The 22277-nt window shown below is 39.3% G+C and overlaps 1 protein-coding gene and 1 long non-coding RNA gene across 2 annotated transcripts; one reads left to right on the forward strand and one right to left on the reverse strand.

Annotated features, from left to right (window-relative positions):
* Nucleotides 1–50: 50 nt before the first annotated feature.
* LOC147578218 (uncharacterized) lies at nucleotides 51–15330 on the reverse strand. The gene is made up of 4 exons (XR_015254939.1): nucleotides 15152–15330; nucleotides 12252–12402; nucleotides 8145–8205; nucleotides 51–2207 (listed from the first exon to the last, which is right to left on the reverse strand). It is a non-coding gene; the product is annotated as an uncharacterized LOC147578218 (long non-coding RNA).
* PRMT6 (protein arginine methyltransferase 6) lies at nucleotides 15291–19392 on the forward strand. The gene is made up of 2 exons (XM_025912370.2): nucleotides 15291–16553; nucleotides 18842–19392. Exon 1 carries the CDS (start codon nucleotides 15330–15332, stop codon nucleotides 16455–16457), a length of 1128 nt encoding a protein of 375 aa, XP_025768155.1. The 5' UTR covers nucleotides 15291–15329; the 3' UTR covers nucleotides 16458–16553; nucleotides 18842–19392.
* The last annotated feature ends 2885 nt before the right edge of the window (nucleotides 19393–22277 follow it).

Below are 22277 nucleotides of genomic sequence, written 5' to 3' on the forward strand. Positions count from 1 at the left end.
GCTGAAGTCGGACGCTCAACCGACTGCGCCACCCAGGCGCCCCTCTCCTCCCTTTCTTAAAGCCCATCACACTCCTAGGTTTGTGGGAAGAAACTCAACAATATTAAGTGAACAAACTAAGATTCTTCAATACAGTCTACTACAGCATAACTAACAATTCCCACATCACAACGCTTCTGAGTAAAACACATGTACAGATTAGATAAAAACACAATGTCTGTCATGCTTTTTTTTTTTTTCCTTTGGTGTATAGAAATATAGTAGCCGCAGAACAGAGATGGAAGAAAGGAGAAGCTGAATTACATTCCCTATGCAAAGTCATTCATAGGTTTAGCACAGTGTATACCATAGTCACTGTAGAGATAATAAAGAACCGAATTCTATATGGCAATGGAAATCAAGGAATGACACTTACATGCAACCACATGGATTGACTTCAATACACATAATGTAGAGCAAAGACAAGTCATTTTGCCTCTTTTTGCCTATTTTCTGATTTCTAAATGGGGTTAATGATAATATTCACTGCATAGGTTTGTGAAGATTGAGTTATGTCTGGCATATAGAAAGCATGAAATAAATGTTAATAACCATCAAATAATTAATATTATGATTACACAAATGTTGCTCAACTAGACACTGTGGACATATACAAGGAATTGGTTCCTGCCTATAAGGAGTTTACAATCCAGTGCAAAAGATAAATAAGAAACGGAATAGCTGCTAGGTGCCTCAGTTTCCCAAATTGTGAAAATAGGGGTACTAATATTCCATAGATTTTGAGAATTAGAGATTATTCTCTAAAATGTAATCTCGATAAAAACAAGGATTTTTGCCTGTCTTGTTTACCCCTACATTTTTGATACAGAGTATCAGCTGTTCATTAAATATTTGTTGAATGAGAGCATGGAAGTTTTTTGTGTGTCCCATGTCCATGAAATACAGCCAGACCAACACTAAACCATCCTGCACACCTAGAAAACTGATTTGAGGATTAACACAACAATCTGCACAACCTGAACCAAAGAACTCAGCAGGTACACGGCACGGAAAGGTGAACTGGGGGAGACAGAAGCCACAGAGGGCAGGGCACCACTTTTGCGTGTGGAGAGAGGACAGAAAAGGGGGAAGCAGGTAGAATAGGGAAAAAGCACTCACCCCAAAAGCAGCTGGAGAGAAAGTGGAAAAGTGGAAACAGCCACAGGTAATGAACTTAAAAGGGAGAAAGGAGAAAGGAGAGGGTTTAAATTCCATTAAGACTATAAACAAGGGGAGCACAGAGTCTGAAACTCCATAGCACAATACCTGACGGTGCTCTGGTGGGAAGGGCAAATCCTCAGGAGCAGAGTGGAGTCCGGGGTTCTTCAGGCCACACAGGGAGAGGTGGTTCCCCTGCTGGGAGGACACCTGGTAAAGGCTGTGCGGGTCCCCCAAAGGCAGGGCCCCCGTGGACCCAGGAGAACAGCCACATTTGCTGGTGCTGGAACAAGGTCCTTAAGGGTAAAGCCTGGTGCCAGATGTGTGTTGTGATTTTTCCATAGTCCCTGAAACACTGCTGCTACACTGTCTCCCGCACTTTTTCTGGGGCGGGCTGGCACCTGGATGCATTCTCTGGGCATCGGCTGCAGCACCAATAACATGAACTTTCCTGGCTGCATCAGGCACCCGGCCATTGGTTGGTAAGACCCTCCTGCAGAGGGGCAGAACGTGTCATAGCCGCAGTCCCTCAGAAGTAAGAGGTTGGGAAAAACAGCTGCATCTGAGACAAAACTCAGGAGGAAGGTGCCGCATGGGGCTTGGTCACGGACTGTGTAAAAGCAGGCAGTGGATGGAAGCCAAAAACAAAGGATGGGTGTGCCATTGCTGATCGGGGAGAACAGAGTTCCTATACTGGAGACTGGCTAGCTGGGTGACGCCATTTTCACCCCTCCCGCGGATGCGCATATGCACCTACAAGCGCAACAATTCACCCCAGTAAGCTAAGCAGCGCCATCTAGTGGAGAACAGAGCCATTACACTAAGCCCCGCCCAACTGGGCCAACCTCACTCTTGACAAACACAAGTCTCTCCACCTGCTTAGTTTATGGATTATAAAGTGCTTCATAGTTTGACTTCTAGGGGAAAACGAAGTAATTTCAGTCGTATTTCAGTCTGTTCACTGGTCCATCTATTCAATTTTCTTTCTTTTTTTTCTTTTTGTTTCTTTTCTTGAATACAGAAAGAGAAAAAATTCATTTTTATTTTCAATTTTTATTAAAAATTATTTTCTTTAATGTTTTTCTACTATATTTTTTACTTTTGTGTAACTTTTTTCAAATTCTATTTTACTTCCATCATTTCATTTCAGTCTACTTCACTGTATTCATTTTTTCAAATTGTCAAATGATTTCCTTTTTCTCTTCCTTTTTCCTTTCCCCTTTTTTCTCTAATCTATCAAGCTCCTTCCAACACCCGGACCAAAATATACCTGGATCTAGCATCATTTATTCAATTTTGTGTGTGTGTTTGTTTTTTATTTTTTAATTTTAATTTTTTTAATTTTAATTTTTTTAATTTTAATTTTTTTAATTTTAATTTTTTTGCCTCATTAATTCCTTTCTCCCTTCAAAATGAAAAATGAAGGAATTCATCTCAAAAGAAAGAGTAGGAAGAAATGACAGCCAGGAACTTAACCAACACAGATACAAGTAAGATGTCTGAACCAGAATTTAGAATCACGATATACTAGCTGGAGTTGAAAATAGATTAGAAACCCTTTCTGTGGAGATAAAAGAAGTAAAAGCTAGTCAGGATGAAATAAAAAATGCCATAACTGAGCTGCAATCTTGAATGGAGGACAAGGCGGCAAGGATGGATGAGGCAGAACAGAGAATCAGTGATATATAGGACAAACTTACAGAGACTAATGAAGCCGAAAAAAAGAGGGAGATTAAGGCAAAAGAGCAGTATTTAAAAGTTAGAGAAATCAATGAATCATTAAAAGGAACAACATCAGAATAATAGGGGTACCAGAAGAGGAAGAGAGAGAAAAAGGGGTAGAAGGCTTATGTGAGAAAATCATAGCAGAAAACTTTCCTAACCTGGAGAAAGATACAGACATCAAAATCCAGGAAGCAGAGAGGACTCCATTAGACTTAACAAAAACCAACCATCAACAAGGCATAGCATAGTCAAATTCACAAAACACTCAAGCAAGGAAAGAATCATGAAAGCAGCAAGGGAAAAAAGTCCTTAACCTACAAGGGAAGACAGATCAGGTTTGCAGCTGACCCATCCACAGAAACTTGGCAGGCCGGAAAGGAATGGCAGGATATATTCCATATGCTGAATCAGAAAAATATATAGCCAAGAATTCTTTATCCAGCAAGTCTGTCATTCAAAATAAAAGGAGAGATTAAAATTTTCCCAGACAAACAAAAATTAAAGGAGTTGGTGACCACTAAACCAGCCCTGCAAGAAATTTTAAGGGGGACTCTCTGAGGGGAGAAAAAATGAAAACAACAACACCAACAACAACAACAAATAAATAAAAACCTAAAGCAACAAAGACTAGAAAGTACCAGAGAATACCACCAGAAACTCCAACTCTACAAGCAACATAATGGCAATAAATTCATATCTTTCAGTACTCACTCTAAATGTCAGTGGACTCAGTGCCCCAATCAAAAGACACAGAGTAACAGATGGATAGGAAAAGAAGATCCATCTAGATGCTGTTTACAAGAGACCCACTTTAAACCTAAAGACACCTGCAGATTGAAAAAAAGGGGATGGAGAAGCATCTATCATGCTAATGGTCAACAAAAGAAAGCCGGAGTAGCCATACTTATATCAATCTAGACTTTAAAATAAAGACTGTATCAAGAGATGCAGAAGGGCATTATATCATAATCAAGGGGTCTATACCAAGAAGGCATAACAATTGTAAACATTTATGTGCCAAATGTGAGAGCACCCAAATATATAAATCAATTAATCACAAACATAAAGAAACTCATCCATAGTAATACCATAATAGTAGGAGACTTCAACACCCCACTTACAACAATGGACAGATCATCTAATCAAAATATCAACAAGGAAACCATGGCTTTGAATGACACACTGGACCAGATGGACCTAACAGATATATTCAGAACATTTCATCCTAAAGCAGCAGAATATACATTCTTCTCCAGTTCACATGGACATCCTCCAGAATAGACCACATACTGGGACACAAATCAGCCCTCAGCAAGTACAAAAAGATTGAGATCATACTGTGCATATTTTCAGACCACAACGCTATGAAACTCGAAATCAACCACAAGAAAAAATTTGGAAAGGTAACGAATACTTGGGGACTAAAGAACATCCTACTAAAGAATGAATGGGCTAACCAAAAAGTTAAAGAGGAAATTAAAAAGCATTGGAAGCCAATGAAAATGATAACACCATAACCCAAAACCTCTGGGACACAAGAAAGGCGGTCATAAAAGGAAAATATACAGCAATCAAGGCCTTCCTAAAGAAGGAAGAAAGATCTCAGATACACAACCTAACCTTACACCTTAAAGAACAGCAAATAAAACCCCAAACCAGCAGAAGACTGGAAATAATAAAGATTAGAGCAGAAATTAATGCTATCAAAACAAACAACAACAAAAAAAACCAGAACAGATCAATGAAACCAGAAGGTGTTTCTTTGAAAGAATTAACAAAATTGATAAGCCACTAGCTAATTTGATCAAAAAGAAAAAGAAAAGGACCCAAATAAATAAAATCAAGAATGAAAGAAGAGGGTGGGAGGGAGGGGAGAGTGGGTGATGGGTATTGAGGAGGGCACCTTTTGGGATAAGCACTGGGTGTTGTATGGAAACCAATTTGACAATAAATTTCATACATTGAAAAAAAAAAGAATGAAAGAAGAGAGATCACAACCAAAACAGCATAAATAAAAAGAAATAATAGGAGAATATTATGAGCAATTATATGCCAACAAAATGGGAAATCTGGAAGAAATGGATAAATTCCTAGAAACATACACTACCAAAACTGAAACAGGAAGAAATAGAAAATTTGAACAGACCCATAACCAGTAAAGAAATCGAATTCATAATAAAAAATATCCCCAAAAACAAGAGTCCAGGGCCAGATAGCTTTCCAGGGGAATTCTACCAAACATTTAAGGAAAAGTTAACACCTATTCTCTTGGAGCTGTTCCAAAAAATAGAAATGGAAGGAAAACTTCCAAACTCTTTCTATGAAGCCAGCATTTCCTTGACTCCAAAACCAGACACAGACCCCACTAAAAAAGGAGAACTATAGACCAATTTCCCTGATGAACACGGATGCAAAAATCCTCAACAAGATATTAGCCAAATAGATCCAACATACATTAAAAAAATTATCTCAATGACCAACTGGGATTTATACCTGGCAAGCAAGGCTGGTTCAATATCCGAAAAACAATCAATGTGACACATCACATCAATAAAAGAAAGGACAAGAACCATATGATCCTCTCAATAGATGCAGAGAAAGCATTTGACAAAATACAGCATCCTTTCTTGATAAAAACCCTCAACAAAGTAGGGATAGAAGGATCATACCTCAAGATCATAAAAGCCATATACGAAAGACCCAATGCTAATATCATACTCAATGGGGAAAAACTGAGAGATTTCCCCCCAATATCAGGAACAAGACAGGGATATCCACTCTCGCCACTGTTATTCAACATAATATTGGAAGTCTTAGCCTCTGCAATCAGACAACACAAAGAAATAAAAGGCATCCAAATCGGCCAGGAGGAGGTCAAACTTTCACTCTTCATAGATGACATAATACTCTATATGGAAAACCCAAAAGATTCCACCAAAAAACTGCTAGAACTGATTCATGAATTCAGCAAAGTTGCAGGATACAAAATCAATGCACAGAAATCAGTTGCATTCCTATACACCAACAATGAAGCAACAGAAAGAGAAATCAAGGAATCGATCCCATTTACCATTGCATCAAAACCATAAAATACCTAGGAATAAATCTAACCAAAGAGGTGAAAAATCTATACACTGACAACTATAGAAAGCCTATGAAAGAAATTGAAGAAGACACAAAAAAATGGAAAAAGATTCCATGTTCCTGGATAGGAAGAACAAATATTATGAAAATTTCAATACTACCCAAAGCAATCTACATATTCAATGCAATCCCTATCAAAATAACACCAGCATTCTTCACAAAGCTAGAACAAATAATCCTAAAATATGTATGGAACCAGAAAGGACCCCGAATAGCCAAAGCAATCTTGAAAAAGGAAACCAAAGCAGGAGGCATCACAATCCCAGACTTCAAGCTATACTACAAAGCTGTAATCATCAAGACAGTATGGTACTGGCACAAGAACAGACACTCAGATCAATGGAACAGAATAGAGAACCAAGAAATGGACCCACAAATGTATGGCCACCTAATCTTTGACAAAGCAGGAAAGAATATCCAATGGAATAAAGACAGTCTCTTCAGCAAGTGGTGCTGGGAAAACTGGACAGCGACATGCAGAAGAATGAACTTGAACCACTTTCTTACACCATACACAAAAATAAACTCAAAATGGATGAAAGACCTCAATGTAAGAAAGGAAGCCATCAAAATCTTCAAGGAGAAAGCAGGCAAAAACCTCTTTGATCTTGGCCGCAGCAACTTCTTACTCAACACGTCTCTGGAGGCAAGGGAAACCAAAGCAAAAATGAACTACTGGGACCTCATCAAAATAAAAAGCTTCTGCACAGCAAAGGGAACAATCAGCAAAACTAAAAGGCAACCGACAGAATGGGAGAAGACATACCAGATAAAGGGTTAGTATCCAAAATCTATAAAGAACTGATCAAACTCAACACCCCAAAAACAAAGAATCCAGTGAAGAAATGGGCAAAAGACATGAATAGACACTTCTCCAAAGAAGACATCCAGATAGCCAACTGACACATGAAAAAATGCTCAACATCACTCATCATCAGGGAAATACAAATCGAAACCACAATGAGATACCACCTTACACCTGTCAGAATGACTAACATTAACAACTCAGGCAACAACAAATGTTGGCCAGGATGCAGAGAAAGAGGATCTCTTTTGCATTGCTGGTGGGAATGCAAGCTGGTGCAGCCACTCTGGAAAACAGTATGGAGGTTCCTCAAAAAATTAAAAATAGAACTATCCTACCACCCAGCAATTGCACTACTAGGTATTTATCCAAATGATGGAGGTGTGCTGTTTCAAAGGGGCACATGTACCCCAATGTTTATAGCAGCACTATCAACAATAGCCAAAGTATGGCAAGAGCCCCAATGTCCATGGATGGATGAATGGATAAAGAAGATGTGGTATACATATACAATAGAGTATTATTCAGAAATCAAAAAGAATGAAATCTTGCCATTTGCAATTACATGGATGGAACTAGAGCATATTATGGTAAGTGAAATTAGTCAGAGAAAGACAAATACCATATGATTTCATTCGTATGAGGGCTTTAAGACACAGAACAGATTAACATAAGGGAAGGGAAGCAAAAATAATATAAAAATAGGGAGGGGGACAAAACATAAGAGACTCAAATATGGAGAACAAACAGAGGGGGTTACTAGAAGGGTTGTGGGAGGGTAGATGGGCTAAATGGGTAAGGGGCATTAAGGAATCTACTTCTGAAATCATTGTTGCACTATATGCTAACTAATTTGCATGCAAATTAAAAAAATAAAATTTAAAAAATATTTGTTGAATTGATTAATTAATTAATAATGCATATAAAACATTTAGGCAATGCTAAACACAATAAGTTTTAACTATTATTAGGGACTTAATATATAATAGGATGATAAAAATAAGTTATTTATATAAAGTAGAAAACTTTAAGGGTCAAAAGAACTGTACAAGAAAAAATAACACTACAAAATTCCTTGTAGGAATGATTATTTCCACCTCAGAGGATCTGTACAATAGCAGAAACAGTTAAACAAATTATGGTATATTCATACAATGGAATACTATAAAATAAAGCAATGAAAGTGAAGAGAATACTTCTACACATAGTCACAGGGATGAATCTCACAACCATAATGGTGAGCAAAAGAAATTAGGCACAAGGGAACACATACTGTGTGATCAGATGTACAGGAAGTTCACTGAATCTTTTTATGGTATTATCAGGATATATGCCTGTGGAGAAGAGGAAAAGTACAGAATTGGAGGGACACAGGGACACTTCTGTCACTGGTGGTGTTTTAAATGTCCTGACCTGGGTGGTGGTTCTCTAACAATCTCATTCTGTACATATATTGTATAAGTCAGCTTTGTTTTTGCTGCAGCAACAACCCCAATATCTCAGTGGCTCACTGTAACAAAAGAATTTGTTCCTTGCTTCCACCACATGGGAGTTGCAGTCTAGTCGGCTCTCCTGGGTTTACTTAGGCCCAGCTCCACCTGGCTTTATTCTGAAAGTATTCACTTCTTGGACCCAGACTAGAAAAGTGGTCACTATTTGGAGTGTGCTTCCTCACCTAGCAGGATTCAGAAACTCAACAGTAGTAGGCAATGTGTGCAGCTAGTGGCATTAAAATTTTCTGCTCAGACATGGTCACAGCTTGTTCAAAACTTTGTTTCTGATCTATTTGATACAGTCATCTCCACATGCCGTGAGCTACACCCATAGTTCTCTGAGACACACTTATTTACAGATATTTCACAATCTTTATGAAGCTTCAGTAGGAACACACCCTTTGTCTCTTTACCCAGAACCATTTTCTGCAGCTGAAAAATATTATTTTCAGATGGAATTGAAGTTCCCAGTTGATTTTTAGTTAAAAGGGAGATGGGGGTGGGTGGGAACAAGAGAATGATTTTTGCTAGAGCCCTCCCCAAGGTCAGAAAGCTTCTTCTGCTGCCCTTGAAGAAGTAAGCTGTCATGTTGTGAGAAAGACTGGGCATGGCATGGAATTGCCAGAAGCCTCTAAAAGCTGAAAGTAGCCCCTATCAGATAATCAGGAAGAGGAAGGAACCTTCATTCCTACAACTGCAAGAAACTGCATTCTGCCAACCATGTGAACTTGATAGAGAATCCCAAGCTCCAAAAAGGAATGTGGCTGGGCTGACATCTTGAGTACAGCCTTGCAGTGCCTGAACTCATGACTCATGGACACTAGGAAATAAAAGAAAAAAAAAAAGTTTGTTTTAAGTTGCTAAATTTGTAATAATTTGTTTCATAGCAATAGGGGGAAAAAATAGACCTTCCATTCCATAAACTCCACCTGGCCTCACACTGGTCCTGGCACTCTTCAAATTGGTGTGGTTGTTCTCAAATTTCTATGTACCAGAACTACCTAAAAGGATATTAGAAGAAAGATTGCAGAACCCTAACCCCAGAGATTCTAATTCATTAGATATAGAGCGGGGTCCACCCCTGTGTGATTTTCCAGGTGATACTATTACTGTTGATCTCGAGGAGAGCCTGGATGGCTTAGTCGGTTAAGCATCTGACTCCTGATTTTGGCTTAGGTCATGATCTTATGGTTCGTGAGATCAAACCCTGCATCCAGCTCCACGCTGACAGTGTGGTGCCTGCTTGGGATTCTCTCTCTCTCCCTCTCTCTCTGCCCCTCCCTTGCTCATGCTCACTGTCTCTCTCGAAATAAATAAATAAGCTTAAAAAAAAAAAACCTGTTGATCTAGAAACCATACTTTGAGAATCACAGGTCTACTGTGACTACATTTACTTCTATGCATTTTAAATGTCCTCAATAGCAAAATACTATGAGATCATAAGCATCTGGTTGAAGAAAATGGTTGACTTTCTTTATACTGGTTTTCATAAAAGAAAAAAGATAGAGAGGAAGAGCTTATTAAATAATATTCGTTAAGTTTAATATCTAATTTTCTTCAAGCTACCTGATTCTTATTACTCCTGTGGCAGATGAGCAAATTTCCATAGATGCACTGATATATTACTTTTCCCCATATTATAATGAACATTCCTGGGGGTTTTTGTACTATTTCCATTATAGTGGCATGATTTGTAGTAGAAATAGTTAAAATGTCATAGCCAATATTTGTACTTGAAATTGTTAAAATGATGCATTCAATATTTTAAGAGGGCTCAATAAACCAAATTTTAAACCAAATTGATAATTATGGATTACATTCATAATATCTTTGTTGTGACTACCTAAATAATTTAACACAAACATTTTTAAAAGAATTACAACTATTAATAATATCATCAGGGAGGGGTGCCTGGGTGGCTCAGTTTGTTGGGCATCCGACTTCGCCCCAGGTCATGATCTCACGGTTTATGGGTTTGGGCCCCACATCGGGATCTGTGCTGACAGCTCAGAGCCTGGACCCTGCTTCAGATTCTGTGTCTCCCTCTCTCTCTGTTCCTCCCCCACTCATGCGCTGTTTCTCTCTGTCTCAAAAATAAATAAACATTAAAAAAAAATTTTTTTAAATAATAATATCATCAGGGAGCTATGAATTTACTATTCATCTGTTTTAGTATTTGGTTTAATAGCTGGGCCAATACACCATGGAAAGACACTATGTACATCAAGAGAATTACATATACCTATGCTTTTTATGTTTGATGTTCCAATTTGTTTAAACAGAAAAATCATCATCTTTTACCTTCATTTTCTTTTTTTGTTTTAATGTTTATTTACTTACTTTTAATCTTTATTTATTTTTGAGAGACAGAGAGAGACAGAGTGTGAGTGCGGGAGGGGCAGAGAGAAAGAAAGACACAGAATCTGAAGAGGCTCCAGGCTCTGAGCTGTCAGCACAGAGCCCCATGCGGGGCTCAAACTCACAAGCCATGAGATCATGACCTGAGCTGAAATCGGACGCTTAACCAACTGAGCCACCCAGGTGCCCCATCATTTACCTTCATTTTCTACAAAGGTTTGTTTTGGGGTTTTGGGGTTTTTTTGTTTGTTTGTTTAGATAGAAGTGCCTTTTTCAATGCTGACAGCTTCCAAGCAACTATGGAATGGTAAGAACTACATCATTTAATGAATATTCATATCAAAGAGATATTTATAACATTTTTCATGTCATTGCTCCTTTACCCTTTCCCAACACACACTTTGAGAACTACAATGAAATCTTGAAATCCTGAAGGAACTGCCTTCAATTCTAATTCCAGGCTTTAAAATACATTTTTAAACAGACCTTGAAATTAAAGAGGAAAAATTTTTAAATATTTGTGAGAGGCAATCACACCAGCAAATTCCACAAATAAATTAATGTAGGAAAAAATGTGAGAATTAAAAGTGGTATAATAATTTGCTTAAGTAAGGCAATGTAAGAATGGTAAATAAAATAATATTAATACAGAAATATAAGCTCTGTGGAGGTAGAGATTTTTGTCTTTTGTTTCTTGATATGTTCTTTGTTTCTAGAATCTTTTTTTAATGTTTATTTATTTTGAGAGAGAGGGAGAGAGCGAGAGAGGGACATGGGGAGGGCAGAGAGAGAGGGGGAGAGAAAATCCCAAGCAGGCTCCATGCTATCAGCACCAAGCCTGATGTGGGGCTCAATCTTGATCTCACAACCTCAAGATCATGACCCAAGCCAGTATCAAGAGTCAGATGCTTAATCAACTGAGACACCCAGGAGAATATTTAATAAAATATTTAATAAAATATTAAATGATATTCTAATATTTCTAGAATATTTAATGCAGAGGAGAAGTCCAAATGTTTATTGAATAAATGGATAAATACATCAATGCGTGTGATACAGAAAATCAATCATTTTTCTCCTAGTCATACAAAACACATCTATGATGCCATGTGCACTCAGGAACAACAATTGAGAATGTCAAAATGGTTCAGATTCCAGCACAATACACTCGATTCTCAATATCAAAGTGAAAAATATAAACTCTTGGTGTTCAAATATACACCATCTAACATGGAAAAGCCAGATATGTAAGTAGCTGTGGTCCAATGGGATAAGTGAAAAAATAATTATATGTAAGTATTATCAGTCACAGACTGGTTGAAAAAAGCTACAAATAAATGATAACATTTGAACATTATCTAAATAGATGAGTGAGTGGACAAACCCAAAGGAAAGGTACAGAAATGTAAAATTAACAGCACCTTTGGAGAACAAGCTGTGGATTTCAAACTTTCAAACCATAATCTGGAGCATGAAATACATATATAGTATACTTCAGTGAAACCAGTGAGTATTGAAATAAAACTCACCTTTACTCATTTCATGTACTTGAGATTTTCTATTTCTTCTTCTTTTTTTTTTTTTTTTTAATGCTGGTAAAGATGTATTAAATCAATTTGAAGATCCATTCATTTGAAAGACATTGGGATTGAGCATCAAATGGATGTGGTGAGTAGACCACTGAAATAAAAACACAAAGAATGCTCTGTCAGCTGAGCTCCAACTCTCCTCCCATCCAGGTGGTTTGCTAGAGCTACACGACTTAGAGAAGAACGATGATCTATGCCCCTTTCCTACTTAAAACAACTCAGTGTGGTAGAAAAGATGAGTAAAGAAATCCCTCTCTATATCAAGCCAATGTGCAGGAGGGGAGAGAGCCACAGGCCATTTCTTCTCTAGTCTGGGCATAAAATGTAGAGCTTAACATTATTCTGTCTAGAAGGGTTAAGAGTGTTTGAAAATAAAGCAACTCTCACACTTGGGAGCATCCTAGATTCAATCTATATCTGGATTTATCTCAGCATTTATCAGAGTCAAATTGTCATACTACGAACTACAAAAAAAGCAAAACTCTTCTGCTTCCCTTATGAATAATTAACTATTTAACTATTTCCTATCTATTTCCACAATACTCTTCATTGAAGACTATTTCCTGAGCACTCTATATGCCAGGACCTGTGCTAGTGCTAGGAACTACAATAGGGGGGAAACAAAAGTCCAAGCCTCTTGGAGTTTATGTTTTACAAAAAAACAAATACAGAAATAAACTAATACATACAAATAATAAAAGCAGTAAACAATAGAAAATAAAGCAATAATCAGTATTAGAAAATAACATTTAAGGTAGCCAAAGAGGGTCTTTATCAGAAGGCAATATGTAAGCTGAGACCTAATGGAGGAGAAGAAGCCACTGAGGTTAAGTACTAACATGAAAAACAACGTTCCAAGCCTAGAAGAGCAGAAGTGAAGACCTGAGCCAGGAAAGAGAACATCTGGAGCCCAGTGAGTTGGGAAGGGTATCATGAGATGAGATTGGAAGTTATCTGAAGTTACTGGATTGTTTCAGGACCTAGAATGGGAAGTTACTGGAGAGTGACATGGTCTAATTTGGGTTTTGTAAAGCTCATTCTTATAGCTACGTGGACAATGGATTGGATACTGGTATGTTTAGAAGCTGAGCCATCTTTTAGGAGACTGATTTCCAGCAAAGCAAAGATGTAAGATTAGACTAGGGTGCTGGCAAGGGAGAAGGAAAAAAAGATGGGCTCAAGATATATTTTGGAGGGAGAACCAATGAAAGTTATATTCAGAATTTTCTTAAAAGAGACTATAAGTAAGTGCACTGAAAATTGGTTGGAGGAGTCAGTGCATTTAAAAGGGGAAGGGAAGGATTTGGAGGAAGGAAAGGAGAGGTATGCACTAAGTAACAACCTAGAAGTCATACATTAAAGTGGTCACATTTAAAACTCTAATCCCCTGGCTTGCTCTGTGCCTCTATTTAAAACAACAACAAACAAGCTATCAAACTGGGCAGAAATATAGAAGAGCTGCTTTGAGGACTTGTGGTCTTAAGTGGTTGAGCCCAGGCCATTGAAAAAAAGATAATTTTACCCAATGAAAATAATGAAGCAAGATTTAACTAAGATCATCTTAGAAACAGTGGCTGCACATTCAAATTCCCTGGGAAGCTTTTAAAACTATATGCCCAGGCTCCACTGAAATGGTTCTGTTTTGGTAACTTTGAGGTGGGACACAGGGATAGGTAATTCTTAAATGCTACACAGATGATTCTACTGAGCAGCAAGAAGTGAGAGCCCTGAGTTAGAAGTAGAGCCGAGGTTTGTCTGGTCAACAAACCTATTTCGTTAAATAAGAGATTAGTAGAAGGAAGTAAAGGTAAAGGAACTTTTTCCCCAGATGAGGCATATAGGCCCATTGTTTAGATAGACATGGCTTGAGACTACAAGAAAATAAAAGTCAATTTTCCTCAATGTGATTTTTTTGAAGCTGGGAGAAAATTTTATTCTATCAGTGTTAAAAATACAGACACTCATACAGAAATCACATTTTAAAGCTATTTTATTGCTACTATGAACAACACAGAGGGAAGAAATTAATAGCTGATAGGTGACTGAAAGAAAAACAGAAGAGGGAGAGTATCAATCTTGTCCAGACAAAATATCACACAGAAAAAAACTGAGTTGCAGTGGAAAAGTGAGCATAAGGGAGGAAGGACTCAGTTATTTCTGAGGGAAAAAGTTTTAATTGGTTACCAGAATACAATTGGCAATAGGTTTCACTGTATCAAATCACCCTTGCTTTTCAACTGTTCTTCAGTCTGAACCCTTGCAAGATTTAAATTTTCAATGAGCCACTGAATTACCAGAGCAAGACTGAGTTAAATAAGTATTCTCCTCAAATAGAGACCAGCAACATAATTCTCAGACTGCAATGAAGATTCCTTGTTGCTGGTGTGGGTGGGTAATTGAAGGCAAGAGTGGTCACACAATCCGTCTTAATCTTTTTAGTTAAGTTGTGCTCTCACCGGAATCAGAACCAAAGTTTTACACCGTGAGAGGTTTTCTTTGTTGTATTTACACCTTCTTTGCACCCTAACGCCATTGAAAACAGAAAAGAAAACGTGAGTGCAATTTTTAAATATCCACCTGGAGAACTTTAAGAGTAGTAATGGTCCAGGTGAGGTGGCAGTGTCTGAAGGGCGTCGCCCGGATGATTCGGTGGAATAAAATCAGACACTTGAGCAGACAAGACAAAGTTGAGCAGACAAGACAAACATGGATGTTTAGTCTTGTGCGCGTGTGGGCTTCAGGAAGGGAGTGAAAGCAAAAGGGAATTGAGCTAAGGAAAAGCGGCGTAGGTACAGGTTCGTAAAATCTGGGTATGGTGGGTGGGAAAAGGATTCCTGTACCTCCAAGGAGCAATTAAAAGAGCTGAGTAGAGCTCTGAGGCTTCTAGCTGGCACCTGTGCTGCGAACCCCCAGGAAGTGGGAGGCGCGGGCGCGCACTACAAGTCCCAGAAGCCCCCGCTTCCTGGAGGCCGCGAGGAGCGGCGCAACGCCCGCTGGGAGTCGGTCGGAGCCGCCAAGATGTCGCAGCCCAAGAAAAGAAAGCTTGAGTCGGGGGGCGGCGGCGAAGGAGGGGAGGGAGCTGAGGAGGAAGATGGCGGAGAGCAGGAGGCGGCCCTGCCGCGACCCCGGAGGGCTAGGCGGGAGCGGGACCAGCTGTACTACGAGTGCTACTCGGACATATCCGTCCACGAGGAGATGATTGCGGACCGCGTCCGCACGGATGCCTATCGCCTGGGCATCCTGCGGAACTGGTCAGCACTGCGGGGCAAGACTGTCCTGGACGTGGGCGCGGGCACCGGCATTCTTAGCATCTTCTGTGTGCAGGCCGGGGCCCGGCGCGTGTACGCGGTGGAGGCCAGCGCCATCTGGCAACAGGCCCGGGAGGTGGTGCGGCTCAACGGCCTGGAGGACCGGGTGCACGTCTTGCCGGGGCCAGTGGAGACGGTGGAGTTGCCGGAGCAGGTGGATGCCATCGTGAGCGAGTGGATGGGCTACGGACTCTTGCACGAGTCCATGCTGAGCTCTGTGCTCTACGCGCGGACCAAGTGGCTGAAGGAGGGCGGTCTTCTCCTGCCGGCTTCCGCCGAGCTCTTCGTGGCGCCCATCAGCGACCAGATGCTGGAGTTGCGCCTAGGCTTCTGGAGCCAGGTGAAGCAGCTCTATGGTGTGGACATGAGCTGCCTGGAGAGCTTCGCCACGCGCTGCCTTATGGGCCACTCGGAGATCGTGGTGCAGGGTTTGTCTGGGGAGGATGTACTGGCCCGGCCGCAGCGCTTTGCTCAGCTGGAGCTGGCCCGCACCGGCCTGGAGCAGGAGCTGGAGGCTGGGGTGGGCGGACGCTTCCGCTTCAGTTGCTACGGCTCGGCGCCCATGCACGGCTTTGCCATCTGGTTCCAGGTGACCTTCCCCGGAGGGGACTCGGAGAAACCGCTGGTGCTGTCCACTTCGCCTTTTCATCCGGTCACGCACTGGAAGCAGGCACTCCTCTACCTGAACGAACCTGTGCAAGTGGAACAAGATACGGACATTTCCGGAGAGATCACGCTGCTGCCCTCCCGGGATAACCACCGTCTCCTGCGCGTGCTGCTGCGCTACAAAGTAGGCGACCAGGAGGAGAAGACCAAAGACTTTGCCATGGAGGACTGATCGTTGCCTTTTCTCCCAACTACCTCCCGAATCTGCAGGACCCTCGTGGTAGAGGCGGAGGGGGGTTCGGAGGAGAAAGGGAGATTCCACGTGCAAGTAGGGGGCAATACCTTCTGTCTCCTTTTTCCCCCTTGGCTTCTGGGGAGGGAGAGTGACTTGCCTCTCTTCGAGGAGATTCTTCTGTCGATATTTATTTAAAAAGCAAATCCCGAGGCCCCCAACTTTGGAAACAGCTTGTTTATCAATGGGCTTTGTTGAGCCTTAAAAGCATGTGGTACCAAGCACTTGCATTTCTATTTCTTTTGTTACACGGGAAGAAAGCAAAAACACAGAAGAAAATATAAGTTTATGAAAGCTCCATGCACATCCCTGACACCTCACATTTAAATCTGTAGCCAGGGAGAACAGTAAAGGGTTTTGTTAGAGTACATAAATTTCCAATATGACTTAAATAGCTCTCCAGAGCCATATTCTATCATTCTCTGAATTCCCTCCTTTCCTAGGTGCCTCTAGGCTTCAGTACTTCTCCCTCATTGTTTTTTAAATAAACTTTGCTGCTGGTAATGAGAGGGAGGAGAAAGAGGAAGCAGTTTGAATAACCCTGTTCTTACACTTACTACTTCCATAGGGTGCTAAAAAGTTGAACACTTTTCTCCATTGAGTAAAATTGGCTGTATACAGTTGTGTGGCATACCCAAGAAACCTAGAAGGTAGATGTAGGAGAAAAGATCTGAAAGATGGTGACGTTAGTATGGATTTTTTAATTCTTATCTTTTAAGACTTAAACAAGGAAATGTTTTATTTCATATTTGTTACATAATAAAGTTTTGTGTGATTCTTACTAAACAGGCTGATAGAAGGTTTTTCTGAACCTGACCCAAGGGTTTATTCATCATTTGGGGTAAATTATTTAGCCTCTCTAAATGAAGGAAAATATTTTCCCAGCTGGAGAAGTGCACTCATTTAAACTCTCATCTAAAGAGATCATGTGATCTGGCCTACTTACATCAAGTGAAATTTCCTTTTTTAGAGGTTTTTTTTTTTTTTTCTTTCTTCTTTTTAGCTCAGCCAAATGTGAAAGTTGTGAATTTAGGAAAATCATTTGTAATGAAGTGTGAGTCATGTTATCAAATTTATTTCACGGATGTTTCCCTCCTTATCCCTGTGGCAAATAAAACATTGGCATTCATTCTATTTTTATAGATGAAGTAAGAAGTCTTGTGTACTGTGACTTATAATGCTTTTTGCCTTTTTAATATTGTCAATTCTTAAGCGTGTTACAACCCCTTCAGAATATAGTTTAAGGGTAATTTATGCTTGATGTATGTTTTTTCTTCATACTGGTAGCTTGTATGCTAATAGAAAACAGGTGTGAAAAAGTGGTCTTCTGAAATAATCTAACATAGTTTTTTGTTCATTGTAACCAAGTTTTCTCTTTTATTCATCGCATATTAAGGTACTAAAGTATTTAATTTGCTCAAATTTAGTGTTAACACATGAGATCTTCAGTTATGAAGGGAAACATACAAAATCATGACTTTATTAGATCCTTGAATAGCAAGCAACAGTAGTGATAGTTGTCACCATTTTGATAGTTAACAGTCTATATAAATGGAACAGTCATAGCAAGCTGGGCCTGATTTAAGCTGGAGATCTAATCTAGGTCCTTTTTTTTTAGGGTGAACAGCTTTTTTTAACTTGAACATGTATTTAGAATTTTATTGTATGGTTTTGAATAAATTTCTAATATTTTTTAACTTCCTATAACAATCCCGTTACTGTTTGGGCAAACAAAAGCATTCTCCCCGAATTCCATTTTTTTTAAATACAGTATATCTTTTATAAATCTATGTATACTATAGAGTTCTCATCACCAGTGTAAGCATGCAAAGAACACCAATTAAAACTTAGGGTAACCATAGAAGTGGAAATGATTTCATACTTAGGCAAAGTAAGCTGTAATATTCTTGTAACTGTTTCCCAAAAGAAAAATGAATTGTAATAAAAAATATATAGCTACTAAAGCAATTAGTGGAAAGGCAGCATAGCATAGGATTAAAAGCTAGGACTTGAACCAGACATATCCTGCTGGTATCTAGGCTCCACCACTCTTTAACCCTGTGAACTTGGGCAAAATACTTAACTTCTGTTCCTCTCCAGTGTTCTCCTGCAAAATGTAAAACAATCATGCATGCTCCATAGAAATGTGACACATGTGATACATGTGGTTAATACATGTAAGGATATAATGCCTGGTACACAGTAAGATCTTAGTGAATCCTAGCTGTTGTAATTACAGAAAAGTGCTATGCAAACCTGAAGCATTTGGACACCTATAAAATGTACCACAGAATAAATATTCAACATTTTGATTTTTTTTACAGGTGTTTGGCAGTATCAGCATGGCTTTGTATGATGAGCGATGTATGACTGGACACCAGATGATCCAAAGGAAGTCCAAGCCCTTTGGAGTGACAACATTTCCAGAAGGATGAGAATGTGACCTGCTCCAATACCCAGGCACTGTTCAGTCTCTGTGTGAACTGGCACTGATTGCCTAGGGTCATTTGGGCCACAGGAAGAACTGTCAGCCCTAAGAAGAGAAAGAAACGGTGAAGTTCTACCTGCTTTTTTCAGACAGCTTACATTTATTTAGCACTGTGAAACTTTGCAAATATTTACATTCACTGGACCAATGGACATTTTATTGAGAATAGCAAGTAACAGTCATTGTGAGAAGCACTTAGGATACAAACCAATAAAACATAGCTTTTGCTTCCAAATAGATGTGTTCATAGGATAAACCAGAAAGAAAAATACATAAATGATAACAGGCTAAAGACTTGGGATGGTGTAAGTGTTAGGAAAGGCAGGTCACTTTACATAGTAGGAAAAAGACTTTGTTACTGAAGGATGCCTATGGTTACATAGCTAATTCTTGACAGTTGAACACAAGTATTTCAGTTCCTACCCCCAAACAACCTCTTAATTTAAGAAGGTTCCATTGGGATATAAGTCATAGGTCCCAAAGAGCCACCATAGGATCTCAAGGTTGACAATTACTAATTTCTAGGGACTTGTGAAACATACCATGTACTCGTTTCCCTAAGAGGGCTAATCAAGTGTGGCATTCTTTCTGAAGCCTCCAGGAGAAAATTCTCAATGCAGTAGCAAAGAAAAGTAGATACATTCTGCCATTCTGGTTATAGGTACTTTGTGCTTGAGATCAGAGAGGCATCCAATGAGGTGTTCACTAATTTAATGATTTCATAAACACCAACTATCTAACAAGTTCTATGATAAATAAGCAAATGGTACCCTCAACTGGAATACAAGAGGGGAATAAAATCACCTAGACCAGTGATTTGCATACATTATTTAACCTGGAAGAATTCAATCCAGCTAAATCTTAACCTCTGCTGAAGCAAGAATGAGAAGCCAGCCCTTTTGTCAACTGTAACCTTAAAATTCCTCTCAAGTGCAGAATTCCTCTCTATGTTACTTATCACATAGATTATGAGGACCTCACAGAAAGATGTGATGTAAAGAGGAAGATGATATAATGAGACTATTCCTCAAAACATTGCATATGCATGTAGGATGAGACATTTGAAACAAAAAATCTGGATCTACCTAAGCACAAAATTGTAATAAAAAATGGGGCGCCTGGGTGGCGCAGTCGGTTAAGCGTCCGACTTCAGCCAGGTCACGATCTCGCGGTCCGTGAGTTCGAGCCCCGCGTCGGGCTCTGGGCTGATGGCTCAGAGCCTGGACCCTATTTCTGATTCTGTGTCTCCCTCTCTCTCTGCCCCTCCCCCGTTCATGCTCTGTCTCTCTCTGTCCCAAAAAAATAAATAAACGTTAAAAAAAAAAAAAAAAAAAAAAAAACTAAGACATGACCAGTAACATTGGAATTGTGCTCCTCTGGGAGCTTTGATGATTAAGTTCATTATTTATAATAACTTGGAATAAAGACTGATGAATTTTTTAGTTGACTGGGTAGCTTTTTAACTTACAACAAATACAGAAAAAAAAAAAAAAAAAAACAAAGACATGACCAGTAACATTGGAATTGTGCTCCTCTGGGAGCTTTGATGATTAAGTTCATTATTTATAATAACTTGGAATAAAGACTGATGAATTTTTTAGTTGATTGGGTGGCTTTTTAACTTACAACAAATACAGAAAGCTGTAAGGAAGGAAAAAAATTCCTCCTTTGTTCATGCTGCCCCCTGCACAAAAAGGAAGGTGGGGTGGAGGTAAATCTTCCCCACACTTTTTTAAAGTGCTTTACCAGTGTTCTTGCAATCAGATGAAAGAGGTACTTGTGAAAACCTTCCCAGTCTGTAATATTTTGCACTAAAAATGGCGAACTTCAGGGAAAATTAGTTTGGGTGGACAATTAAAACTTATGTAACTTTGTAACCAAGAGTACTAAGAATTCCAATAAAGATAGCAGCAGTTAAAAAAAAAAAAAGATGCTAGTCCTAATAATACTGCAGTAAATAAGATAGTGTGATGGAAGAAAAAAAGGAAGAGTTACTGAGGAAGCAGAATGCACAAAAATGGATTGAAGGTGTAATAAACATTTCAGGACACAGCATGTGGCCAAACAGTGCCAAGAGGAAGAATATAGGGTGTGACAGGTTTTTGACTCGCATCAACTGTGTCCATATACCTTATGTCAGGTGGTTGTTGCCTGGTGAGAGGAGTCAACCGATTAACCAATGTCCGTCCACATTATGTTCTGACGTTGTTCCTCTACTTACCAATACCATTTGAGTTTATTCATTTATAGAAACATGCATGACAGTAGAACATTCTGTCCTTTGTTCTATTTCCAGAAATTAAACCAATTTGAAATTCCATTGGGTTTGTAGATCTTTTTTTTAACTTTTTTTTTTTTTTTAGTGTTTATTTTTGAGAGAGAGATAGAGTGTGAGCAGGCTCCAGCCTCCAGCTGTCCGCACAGAGCCCCATTGGATGTGGGGCTCATCTCAGGAACCCCACCCACCCAAGCTCTTGACCTGAGATGCTTAACAGACTGAGCCACCCAGATGCCCCATAGAGCTTTTCTTTTTAATGCAAATTGTCTTAAAAGGAAAATGGAAAGGAGGTGGGGAGGCTTACAGGTCACAAAACTATCCTTTAGTATGAATCTATGTATTTTATTATTTTGGTCACTGGAAAAGTTCAACAGGAAAGGGGACTAGAAATGCTGACCTGTGTAGAGTGGAAGGAAGAGTTGAGTATTCAGAAGATGGTTAGATAATGTGATTGAGGACAGTAAGTGTTTCTCCAGAGTCAGAGGACAACATAAAAGATATCTTGGGGTCAAGGAGGCATGAGGTTAGTGAGAGAAGCTCATAAATGAAGATCAGGATCCCAATGCATACATTTTGCCCACATCACCATATCCTTAGGGTAAGGTTTTGCTGAAGTCATGGGCTCAGAACATAAGCAAGAGTGTTTTGATAGATTACAAACTATTGCTTATTTTGATAGTTGTCTTTAACCTCTCATTTCAGCTTAATTTCTAAACAGATTCAAGGATTGTTCTATTTAAGAACTCAACCCTTTCAAATTTGTGAACAAAACCACCAACCTCCATTATCTCAAGCTATGTGCAGTTTAGTAATGGGTTGTATGGAATGAGATGACATTAGGCCTTAAAAAAAATAAAACAAAATAAAATAAAACAACCCACTTACAGCTTTGCTCTTGGTAAAATTATCATATTTAAACTTGGGTTCTTTAAAAAAAAAAAGGTACAAACTTCCAATTATAAAATAAGTCACTAAGATGAAAAGTACAGCATAG

This window comes from Puma concolor, chromosome C1, assembly GCF_028749965.1.
Source record: "Puma concolor isolate L17-30 chromosome C1, mPumCon1.1.hap2, whole genome shotgun sequence".
NCBI lineage: Eukaryota > Metazoa > Chordata > Mammalia > Carnivora > Felidae > Puma > Puma concolor.

What these genes read in the sequence shown, in the direction of transcription:
- PRMT6 (XM_025912370.2), top strand. Translation starts at nt 15,330, where the DNA reads ATGTCGCAGCCCAAGAAAAGAAAGCTTGAGTCGGGGGGCGGCGGCGAA.